The following is a 12,711-nucleotide window of genomic DNA, read 5'->3' on the forward strand; positions in this document are numbered from 1 at the left end:
TTAAGAATGGGAAAAACATTGCTTTTAATGGATAATAAGAAGGTCCAAGTTCCTCTTGTAAAGTCATCTACTATGGTAAGGAAGTATTTATATCCATCATAGGTAGGGGTTTTATAGGGTCCCCAAGTATTAATATTAATTAAATCAAAAGGTTGTTTAGTAGAAATATGACTGTTAGGAAAAGGAAGTTTGTGTTGTCTGGCCAAAGGACAAACAGAACAAGGCACAGAAAATTGTGAACACAAATTTAAGGGGATTCCATTGATATTTCTCATATTTGAAAGAGGCATATGGCCCAACCTTGCATGCCATAACTGGCTTTGTGCATTACAAGCAGAATAACGAGAAACAGTGGATGAAGTATCATTCATTGAATGAAAACTAGAACTAGGAATACTACAAACTTTAGATGAAACATCCTTTTTGGAATGAAAACTAGTACTAGAAGTCAGGCTGGCATAGGCAGAAGCTGTTGGAATTCTATCTTTGAGAATATAAAGTCCATTTTGACTCTCACCAAGCAGAATTGGGCTCTTCATTGAAGGGCCCTGCATAAAACAATGAGCAGTGGTGAATAAAAGAAATTTAGAAAACTGTTTACACAGCTTATACACATATAAAAGATTGAAGTGGAAACTTGGAACAAAAAGGACATTATGTATAACAAAATTAGAGAACAACTTTATGGAACCTGAGTAAGACACTTTAACATGTTGAGAGTTTGGCAACTTAACAGAGATAGGTTTTGGTAGAGGTGTAAAATTAAAAAAGAAATTCTTGTTATAGCTCATGTGGTCACTTGCACCTCAATCTATGATCCAGGTGTGTCTAGAAAAGATCTTCTGATTGACTTTAGAATTTAAAGAAAATGGACTAGGACTGAAATTTATACCAGCACAGTTTGCAGTTGCTGTGGCCTCAGAAACAGAACCTTGTTCACTTTTATTTATATGCTGTAACATCTGCATCACCTGGGCAAGCTGCTCATTGGAAAGCAATTTTCCTTGTACCTCTGTGTCTTTAAAAGTCTCTCCATAATCATTTGTTGAAACTGCATTTCCTTGTGCACTGTTCTGAAAATTCTTTTGCTTAGTAAACTTGAAATTAGGGGGGAAACCATGTAGCTTATAACATTTATCAATCAAGTGTCCAGTTTTCTTGCAATATTTGCAAATAAGAGAAGATTTTTTGTTATCATAACCAATCCTTTGTCCCCTAAAATCAGTAGAGAAAGTCCTCTGTCCATTACTTGTATTTGTAGCAACAAAAGAGGAAGATTCCCCTGGATATTTTGGTGTGTTCTGGACGTCTCTTTGTTTTTCTTCTTGAATTAAAAGTGCATAAGCATTTGACACAGTAAGTAGAGGTGAAATCATTAGAATGTTTCCTCTTGCACCACTGTAAGTATCATTTAAACCCATTAGAAATTTAAGTAATCTTTCATCTTGCTTAAACTTGATATTTTTTTCTTTTTCTCCACATGAACATTCACAAAGACATGGTGAAAAAGAATCCAAGGTATCCAACTCATCCGAGAGTCGTTTTATCTTGGAAAAATAGGTTGCAATATCAGATGCACCTTGAGTAAGGTCACTAAGCTCCTTTTGGAGTTGAAAAAGCCTAGCACCTGAGCTTTGGCCAAATCTTGCCTCCAATTCTGCCCAAATATCTTTAGAAGTAGAATAATATAAGACACTTTCTGAAATTTCCCTAGATAAAGAGTTTAATAACCAAGAAATGACCATGTTGTTGGCCCTAGACCAAGCTCTGTGCAGATCAGTTCCTGCACTTGGTTCTCGGGTAGATCCATCAACAAAACCAGATTTATTTTTTGCTGTTAAGGCTATCCACATTCCTCTTTTCCATCCACCAAAACTCCTGCCATCAAACACTGTATTGGTTAACAGTGTGCCAGGAGAATCAGATGGTGAAATAAAGAATGGATGAGAGGAATCAATGAGTTCATTCTGTGTACTGCTGGCAGCTAAATTGGAAACTTGGGTCTCAACAGCAGCATTAGCATTTTCTGTCATTGTAACAGAGATGAATCAGATAAAACTAAACAAGAAGGAAACAAAAATTGGAATAAAACAACAGAGGGATTCAGATTGAATGTAAACAAGAAGGAAACAAAAATTGGAATAAAACAACAGAGGGATTCAGATTGAATGCTCTGATACCATATTGCAGAAATAAATAAAGAGATTGGACCGATTTTTTTTTCTTCTGTGCTTCATATTTACACTACAGCTATTTATAACATTGTAAGGGAATCTTGTTGTGTATATTTACACTGCAGCTATTGTGCAAGTCATGTGCCCATCACTATTCTACTGGTACTAAAATAAAATATTTACATCAGCTCATAATACCACTTTGTGCAAGTCATGTGCTTTTATGCTTTTACTTTCCACGTGTTCCATCAGCCCATAATACCAGATTTTGTGTGCTCCTTGTTTTCTGTAATTCCAAACCTTGCAAAGTAATATTTAATGCATGTCTTTTTTTAAAATCCAATTAGTTAGTAAATGCAAAGAAATGCAAAAAATTGAGAAAAAAGATAAATGAGAATGGTGGCCATAGAGAGGTGCCACATCACCTTATTTATGGCTAGCTTTATATTTTATATAGATTATTGCTTTTATTTTCTTAAGATATTTAAAAAAAATTATACTTGCCAGGTCATTAAATATGGATCGGAAATTATATTTCTGGTTAAAATGACTATAGACGCTAATTACATAAAATATGAGTGACTAGACAAAACAAAGTATAGTGACTATAAAGGTCATTTATCCAAAATTGAGTGGCTTTTGAAAGATAAAATAAAATTGAGTGATCATATAAATTTTTAACTCTGAAAACTAGGGGAGTAGCAGAACTTTTACTGCTTAGGTTCTATTACTGGAATTTTAATATTTGCTCTTTCATTTGTTTCGTCCAAACGAATTCAATGCCCCAATCATGACCTAAAAAAAAAAACATGACCAAAAAAAAAGAATTCAGTGCCCCAATAGTTTTTGTTTTTCTAAAAACAGTTTTCGATATCCGAATTGGAGCTCGACTTGGGCGTTGCATGGGCCTGTTTTGGAGGCAATTTTTTTCATTTTCAAGATTCGAACATGAGACCTTTGATTTTGGGCGGAGGCTGGAGGGATTCCAATCATCCACCACAATGTTTGTTTTGAATTATTTTTTAATAATGTTTTTATTAGTAATTTAGATATGATGGGATTATTTGAATTGAAATCCAACAGGCTCGGATGAGATTTGGACTACTTGGAATCAAGATTCAAATCGCTGGTTCTTACTAGTGTGTAGATTTTTCTAATGCACAACAATCGCAGTCACCAAATATCAACGCTGTCCAAAAATTAACATTATCCAGAATTTTAATCATGACGGCACAACATTCACACTCATCATTTTTTTTACAGGAGGTTGATCAACTAAATTTTCTTATAAAAAAATGTCAAAAATAAAAAATCAGCTGGCAAGACGGTGTTTTTTTAAGCAAAATGACTGGCGAATGAAGATATAAGACAGTGGAAGGAGAATATTTATTATGTATTACAAAAGGGGAGGATCAAGAATCAGCCAAGAATTAACATTATAAATAGAATAATTTTTTTTTGGGATTTGCTACAAAATCTAATTCTATTTTTTATGATTTTTATTTCAGTATTATATGCACGCATGTGCACATATTTAAGTTTCAATTATCTCTTATTCGCTATTTTGTTTATATATATAAATACAAGCTTTGGTGATCATTAATAGAATATTTCTTAAATTAAATTCATTTATAATATAAGTAAATAATCTTTCACAATTAGTCTCTATTATTTTCTTTGTATTTCATGTATTGAAATATATTTATAAAGTTATCATAACCTGTTATCTTCTATTTCATATAGAATATCATTAACTCCTATACTCAATTAATATTTCTTTTTTTTCTTTCACCCAAAAATAATATATATTTTTTTTACAGGAAATTTGCTACATAGAGTATAAAAAATGAAAAATTCATAGTCTAAAGAAGTTTATTAAAAAAAGGGTTGGGTGGGGGACGCCTTTTAAATGTTTTTTCTAAAGAAAAAAATTATGTCCAAAGGAACCTTATTTTGTGAAATGTATTAAATGAACACCACAAATATCTTAGAATAGTGAAGATCCATTGAATTCCCCCTCCCTCCCTTTCCAGATCAAAAGAGAAGGTCCCAGAAAGAAGTGGGATATTCTTGATAACGCAATAAAGCACTAATTCATAAAAATTGTGATGGAATAATAAACATTTTTAATTTCTAATCAGAGATCTCAAATTTAAATTCTATTGAATATGGAGTCGCTTCAAGAGAGCTTTACACCAATATGATACTTTTTGGTGCTAATTCGAATTTAATCGTGCTATAATACATATATCAAACACCAAATGAAAAATAAATAAATAAAAAGAAAATGCAATAAAGCCTCACCGACCTATGACTCATCATATTCTATATATAGCCATCCATCTCCTACTTTGTTTTCAACTTAAGTGCTCATATTTTGGTTCCACTAATTTCTTCTAGTACATTTCTTTCCGCAACTCATTTCCATTTCTCACCACTTCTTTCTACTGTTTTTTTGGGGGACAAAATGACTAATGAAGTTGTTCTGTTGGATACCTATGTGAGCGTGTTTGGTATGAGGGTAAGAATTGCACTTGCTGAAAAGGGTATTCAATATGAATACAAGGAGGAAGATTTGAGTAATAAAAGTTCCCTTCTACTACAAATGAACCCAATTCACAAGAAAATTCCAGTCTTGATCCACAATGGAAAACCAATTTGTGAGTCCCTCATAATTGTTCAATATATAGATGAAGTTTGGAAGGAAAAATCCCCTTTGACGCCATCTGATCCTTACAAAAGAGCTCAAGCTAGGTTCTGGGCTGATTTCATTGACAAAAAGGTATGCAGTTACATATATATCACATTTTCTTTGGGAGGTTATAACTTATATGAATGGTTAGTGCTACTTTAACAGGTCGGATACTAATATTTTTGGTCTCTAGTTTATTGGTAACATCTGGTTCGATCTTTGTGATATATTATGACTAATATCTAACTTTCAATTAATTGAAATGTGTTTTTATTCCTATTTATAGGAGAATATTTCATATTTTAACAATTTTCAGAATTATGCTACTCAAAAAGCAGTAATAAATCCAAATTTAACGTGACACATGAGTAATTAAATGGTACAATAATTAATAATTTTGGTAATTTTCTATTCAAAAGAAATTAAAAGAGAATATTAATTAATTGACGACTAAATGCACTTGATCAGATATTATAAGGATTGAAATCAAAATTAACTAATAGCTGAGGGGCCGACAATGTTATTAATCCTATAGGCTGAGTCAGGAATCTAGGAAGTGAACTTGAAGAAATTGTAGAAATATCACATGTAAAATATTTTTGGAAACTTTGTTATATAGCTAGTGTATATTGTATACACACAGATTATACACAAATTAACTAATTATATAGCCAAATTTCATAAAAAGCAAACATAAGAGTTATTTTCTACATCGGCCACTTTAGGCTAATGTATAGCTTAAAAATCCATCCCCCCCCCCCCCCCCCCCCAAACCCCCCAAAAAAAATAAAATTACATTCAACTTTAATTTCAAATACTCTTCTTTTTTCTTTTTATATATTCAACTGCAGATTGTCCAATCTCCTACTTAATTAAATCAATATTTGTAGAATTTTGAGATGTCGTCCTAACGAACATTTTTTTTTTTTTTTTTGGATAAATGCAGGTCTATGATGCCGCAAGGAAAATATGGGCTACAAAAGGGGAAGAACAACAAGCAAGCAAGAAAGAATTCATAGAGTGCCTAAAGTTATTGGAAAAAGAATTGGGAGATCAACCATATTTCAATGGGGAAAATTTTGGATTTGTAGATGTGGCCTTAATTCCTTTCTATAGTTGGTTCCCTGCTTATGAGAAATGTGGAAATTTTAGCATAGAAGCAGAGTGTCCAAAGCTGGTAGCATGGGCCAAGAAATGTTTGCAAAAAGATAGTGTCGCCAAGTCTCTCGCTGAGCCTGACAAAGTACACAACTATTTGTTGAAATTGAAACAGCGTCTCGGCATTGCATAGGGGTGTCAAATGGACGGGTTGTCAATGTTATTGTCATAATAGTCTAATAAAAATTAGAGAGGAATAATGTTAGGTGTGTGTTAGTGTGCTTTGCGTTTCTACTTGATGTTGGAGACTAATAGTAAGTAAAATAAAATTTACCAGCGTATGGGTCCTCGGGATAGAATAAGTGTGATCTTTAGAATTGGATGTGTTTGAAAGTCTTCTGTAATAATAATAATAATACGGACGGAAAATAAAGATGGAACTTATGTGCTCTTTCTTTTTCTCTTGGGAAGTTACACATTTGATTGCGGTTGTTAATCAATATACATATATGATAGATGATAGATTAATTATACATATATTTAATATTTATCTGTTAATTTCGTTTTTCTTCTTTAGATAAACAAGTTTCATGTCAGGATTAAATTACAAGTTAGATATTAGTAGCGACAATATAAAAGGAGGACAAGATTCTAATTGTGCTAGTGAAACAGTCAAATTGGTATTAGGTGTGCTTCGAAGTTGATGAGAAATGAAATTACATGTAATATGTAGTGGTATTTTTAATGGTGTGATATATTTTGAAAAAAATTGTTCAAGTTTGATTTAAAACAATCAAAATCACACCATGTTAAAGTAGTTTTAAAATATTTTAGCCTAACAATCGGTACAGGGCCAGCAGTTTAGCGTGGCGCATATGGAAATGGTAGTCATAGTGTGAGGGCCGACTTAATACCTTTGCCCATTTATGAGCCGGTTTACTATCTTTATTCGTAATTTTTGAGATGCATATACCAAAAATAAAATAAAAAACCTAGGCCTTTTTTATCTAAAGCACCCTGTACAAGAAGGGACAAAAATACTAAATTTGAACACTGCCAAAGCAGAAGAAATTACTCGACTAGAGTGTCAATCATTTCCTGAGACATAAATTCAATCATTTCCTGAGACATAAATTTACACTGATTTTACTTGTTGACAGATAAATCAAGGAAATTCAGCAGATCCTCTCTTCATAAAGGGAGAACATTTATTACATAAGTAAAATCCAGAAGAGAAAAAAGAACAAAAAACAAGAAGAAAAACAGTAAAAAGGAAAAACACAATCCACCAAAAGACATGTTTGGTTACGGGAGGATCTAGAAGAGAACATACAGCTTCCCAGGAATTTAGTGCTATATATATTAAGAAATTCATGGTCAGCGCAATTATTATTATTATATATTTGAGGTTACTGTTGGAACTCATAAAATTTAAATTATAAATGCGTCTCTGCGTCCAGTGTCTTATTCATTCCGATCCAAACTTCTTCCTTAGGTTCTAAACAAGCTCACAAACTTTCTCAGGACCAGGAAGAGCTTTAGAGACACTGTCCCTTTCCAAACAGCTTTTCACCCATGAAATCAATTTGGGACACTCTGATTCTACATTAAATTCCCCAAATGTTTCATAGGCAAGAAACCAACTATAGTGACCAATCAGAGATACATCCAAAAACCCAAAATTGTGTCCTCCAAAATAAGGCTTGTCACCACGTACTCCTCCTATCAACTTAAGTCCACCTAAGAAAATCTTTGACTGCTTGCACTTGTTCTTCTCCTTTTGTTGCCCATGTCTTTCTTGCATATTCATGGACCTGCCTTATTGAGAAACTTGTTAATGTTTGCATTTCTATTTTTCTATTCACATGATTTGTTGCAGCCCCCTGGAATACAACAACAAATTACTCCTTAAAGGGTAGGTTTTTTGTGTTTTATAATCTAGTTTGTGTCAAAAACTGTTTTTATTGATGGGATACGAGGGTTCAAATCCAACAAAAACAAAAAACGTTATTATACGTGATTCGTCTCATTTACCTATATTTGATGAATAGAGTTACTCGATATTTGTACCAATGAAAGATACTCCCTTCGGATAAAAAAAAAGAGTCCACTTAGCCATTTGTACACCCCTTAAGAAACTACTCACTCCAAGAAAAAAAAATATAAATTGACTAAACCACCCCTAATTAAATAGGCATTGAGATTTGATCACATAACACTTAATAGGGACAAATCTGGAAATATATGGTTAATTGTTTCTTAATTTAATAAGTGGACACTTTTTTTGACCCAAAAAAAAAAGAAGGCTAAGTGAACACTTTTTTTGATCCGGAGGGAGTAGTAGATATCCGATAAAATAATCGGGATGTGCTGGATAGAGCTTACGTGATATTTGACTTGACACAAAGTTTGGTACGAAAATGAGATTGTTGAAACTTGTGACATAAAATGCATCACTCACTACATTCGTGTAGCTATAAGACTTTAAAACTCGGAGTCTTAAATATGTCATAACATTTGTGTGGCTATGAAAATTTCTTATTAAGGGTCAAATGAGAAGTTTAGGTTAGATATTTCCAACTATGAGAATGTGTCATGTTTGTCTTTAATGTCACATAAATTGAAACGGAAGGAGTATTAATGTTCGTGTCCAATCAATTGTGCTAAATTATTGGGTAAATTTCATGAATGGTCACTTAATTTTTTTTTTCCACCAAAGTCACTTAACTATATTTTCTAACATAAAGTCACACAACTGTCACTTTTTTTTACCAAAGTTACTTAACTATGTTTTCTAACACAAAAGTCACACAACTATCATTTTTTTAATGCCATCTGATCCTTTGATGTCATCTGATCCTTACAAAAGATCTCAAGCTAGGTTCTGGGTTGACTTCATTGACAAAAAGGTATGCACATATGTATATAGTCAAACTTCACTATAACAATTGGTTCCGAGATTTTTTGGCTGTTATAGCGAATAACTATTATACATCTATAATAGCAATTGATATTTAAATTACTATTGGTTTTTATAAGTGAAAAAGAGGTCAAATCTAATCTTAATTACTTTCTATATAAAGAAGGAGAATTTTTCAATGATGAATATATATATATATATATATTCATATAATATTCTTTGTCAAATACTAAAAAAAAAGGGCAGCTCGGTGCACTAAGTTCCCGCTACGCGCGGGGTCCGGGGAAGGGCCGGACCACAAGGGTCTATTGTAAGCAGTCTTACCTTGCATTTCTGCAAGAGGCTGTTTCCAAGGCTCGAACCCGTGACCTCCTAGTATTCTTTGTCAAATACTAAAGTATTAAAATATTTGGTCAAAATTTCTAGACCTATTATTGTTAATTTTACTTTATATCTATAAAGATGGTTAGTTATTATATTATCAAAATAGAAGATAGTTGTTATACAAGGTGTAATTTTACAAAAAACATTGTTACAGAGATGTTATATAAGGATGCTGTTATAGAAAAATGTGATTATATATACATATATATCACATTATCTTGGGGTGCTTTTAACTTTTATAAATGGTTGGTGCATAGATTTTATAATCCTACTTTAACTGGCGGCAGAGTCAATATTTTAGGCACATATTGTTGAAATTTAGTCATTTTCGCATGAAGTTTAGGCACATATCGTAGAAGCTCTATCATATTTGTCTTAAGTTTAAGCAAAAATGGCTAAAGATCAGTCACGTAGGTCTAAAGTTCAACCATTTTACCTGAACTCAGTCATATGTGGCCGATTTCAGTCATTTTTGCATTAAGTTCTTGCATTTTGCCTGAAGTTCATGCATGCACATATGACATATATACATGGTTGAAGTTCAGCTATTTTACTTGAACATCGGGCACAAATGGCTGAACCTCAGACATTTTGCTTAAAGTTCAAGCCTTACTTTAGACACCACATATTTAAAGTTATTCTGAAATGAATAGATGTGCTAAAAATTTAAAAATGGGTACATGTAAATAGGGATACATAGTAAAATATATTACAATGTCATGAATTTTTCAATTTCAGATAATTCAAATTGAAAATGAAAAAAATTCCTAATAGAGTATTTTTAGTCTACAGGTCTATGACAGTGGAAGGAGAATATGGGTTACAAAAGGGGAAGAGCAAGAAGCAGTCAAGCACTACAAAAAAAATGGGTAATTTGTGAAGGTTGAAAGTTGCAATTCGCGGAGGTTTTGGTCTCTTCTAGCAACTAGCAGAGGCTAAAACCTATGCGAATTGTAACTTTCAACCTTCGCAAATTACTAATTTTTTTTGTAGTGAAGAAAGAATTCATAGAGTGCCTAAAGTTGTTGGAAGGAGAGTTAGGAGATAAGCCATATTTCAATGGGGAAAATTTTGTATTCGTGGTTGTGGCCTTTATTCCTTTCTATAGTTGGTTTCCTGCTTTTGCGAATGTGGAAATTTCAGCATAGAGGCAGAGTGTCTAAAGCTGGTGGCATGGGCCAAAAGATGTATTAAAAAAGATAGTGTTGGTAAATCTCTCGCTGAGCCTGACAAAGTTTACGACTATTTGTTGAAACTAAAACAGCGGCTCGACATCGCATAGAGAAACATATGAAGAAGCTCTGAAAAAATTATGCGTCTTTACTTTCTACTAATACATGCTTGACGGAGTTAAGTTGGTGAGAATATTGTTAGGTGTGTTTTAGTTGTTATACTATTATGTTATGACCGCAAGGGTGGCTCAGTTGGTTCAGCATGGGGCTTTCATAATGGAGGTCTCATGTTCGAAACCCCCTGCCTAAAACAGCAAGGGATTTGCCTTCTTGTCGAGCTCGTCGTACTGGGCTTTCCTAGTGCGGGTTATCTCTAATATGTGGTTTGTGGGCTATTGCACAGGAGCAGGGTTTACCATGTGCGCACCCTAAGGGTGCGGCTGTAAAAAAACACTAGCCGTAGAACGTTTGCTGCTTAGGTTCTATTTGCAGAATAGTAACTGTATTATTACGTATAAGTGGATGTCTAGGAATTGAAGTGTTCCTGTATAGGGTGGCAAAACTAGCTCAAACTCATTTGACCCGCCCAAGCTTTAAAGGGTTTGGGCTAGAGTGATTTTGAAGATGGGCTGATTTAGGCTAGCCTAAGTTGACCCATCACAAATCATCAGTCCAAATTGGCCCATCAAATGAGCCCAAACCGACCTATCAATTGTTTTCCATTCATATGCATAAAAGCCACAAAACATGATTAGCTTCTTTTTTAATTATTTTTTTTTTTTTTAATTTCCTTATTTTAATTTTTTTACTAGTAATAATTTTTAAGTTTTTAATTTTTTTCTGAGGGTCTATGCTTATCCGTTTTTGTTTAACCTATTTTCGACCCACCCATATTCGACACACGTTTGCCACTCTTGGTTATGTACAAGACAACCATAAAAATATATAAATAAAACAAAGGTGTAAAAGAGAGGAATCTGACAAAATCACTATTCATTATGTCAATTAACATTTAATTTTCTTTTGATTTGCTTTTCGGAATAATTTTGAGCATAATTTATGTATTGGGATAACTTATGAGGAAATATTTACAGTGAATATCTTTATAATTTTGAGTAAAAGAATAAGTTTGAGTTTTTTTTATATCCAAAAAGTATTTAAAGTTGATTTTTTCAAAACACTGTTTATTTAGAAAAGCATGAGCGAGAGAATATTTGCAATCAAAGAATATCGATATTTTTAGTTTCTCAAAATGTTGAAAAGGTAGGTTAGGTTGGACGGATTCGATTCTGACACTTCATTTAGCCCATCTTAGCCCAAATAAGCTTTGGGCAGGGTTGGACTCCAACTCATCTATAGGTTCAGCCCATCTTGACCCGCCCAACTTTAGCCCAAATGGCCCATTTGCCAACCCTTATTCATGCAACAAAACTACTTTCGGTAGGAAACTGTACTAGGGATTGAAGAATGAGATGTTGTGTTGTTAACTGTACTGTCTACTGACATTTTATTATGGAAAAAAGTGTAAAAAATACCCCGATATTTTCATTTATTAGTTAGGTTTATCATCCGTTACAAGTTGGGGTTATTTTTGCCCCTGCCGTTACTAAAGTTATCAAAAAAACCCATTATTTGACGGAAATTACAAATCCACCCAAATAACTTGATTTCTATTAAAATTACCGGTTTCCACTCTTTCAAACTGACCGCGACCCACTCAACTAAACCAAGTTAAACCAAATTTCAATTAAAAGTTTGGCAAAAATAACCCAGCTTGTAACGGAGGATAAAATTGACAAAGTGGAGGGGTATTTTTGACCATTTTCCCTTTATAATATTTACTCTTACCTTTGTTTTGTTCAAACGAATTCAACGCCCAATAGTTAGAAGTGTATATCATTACAACTCAATCCTTTATTTTGAGTATTTACTTTTAATGTATGTTGTGAGATTTTTATAATGTTTTTATTAGTAATTGGGATTTGATAGGATAGTTTGGATTGAAATTCAAGACCCTGGGATAAGATTCAGACTACTTGGAACATAGATGCAAATTGCAGATTTTTACGAGTGTCCAGTGCACAGCAATCAGAGTCACCAAATATTAACACTGTCTAAAAATTAACATTGTACCATGACGGCATAACGTTCCTCCTCATCCCTAATTTTTCTTTCAGGAAAACAATTACAAGAGGTTGGTCAACTAAACAGTGTTTTGATATTACTTGAGATATATTATCTAAGTTCATTATTTTATGTATTAATGGTGAA

The 12,711-nt window shown here is 33.1% G+C and overlaps 1 protein-coding gene and 1 pseudogene across 1 annotated transcript; both read left to right on the top strand.

The window, feature by feature from the left end:
- Positions 1-4,514: 4,514 nt before the first annotated feature.
- Positions 4,515-6,415, top strand: LOC132636539 (glutathione S-transferase U19-like). Its single transcript, XM_060353454.1, has 2 exons — positions 4,515-4,956; positions 5,813-6,415. Exons 1-2 carry the CDS (start codon positions 4,642-4,644, stop codon positions 6,155-6,157), a joined length of 660 nt encoding a protein of 219 aa, XP_060209437.1. The 5' UTR covers positions 4,515-4,641; the 3' UTR covers positions 6,158-6,415.
- A 2,377-nt stretch (positions 6,416-8,792) lies between these two features.
- LOC132637809 (probable glutathione S-transferase parC) lies at positions 8,793-10,550 on the top strand (annotated as a pseudogene).
- Positions 10,551-12,711: the final 2,161 nt, after the last annotated feature.

This window comes from Lycium barbarum, chromosome 4, assembly GCF_019175385.1.
Source record: "Lycium barbarum isolate Lr01 chromosome 4, ASM1917538v2, whole genome shotgun sequence".
NCBI classification, from domain to species: Eukaryota; Viridiplantae; Streptophyta; class Magnoliopsida; order Solanales; family Solanaceae; genus Lycium; species Lycium barbarum.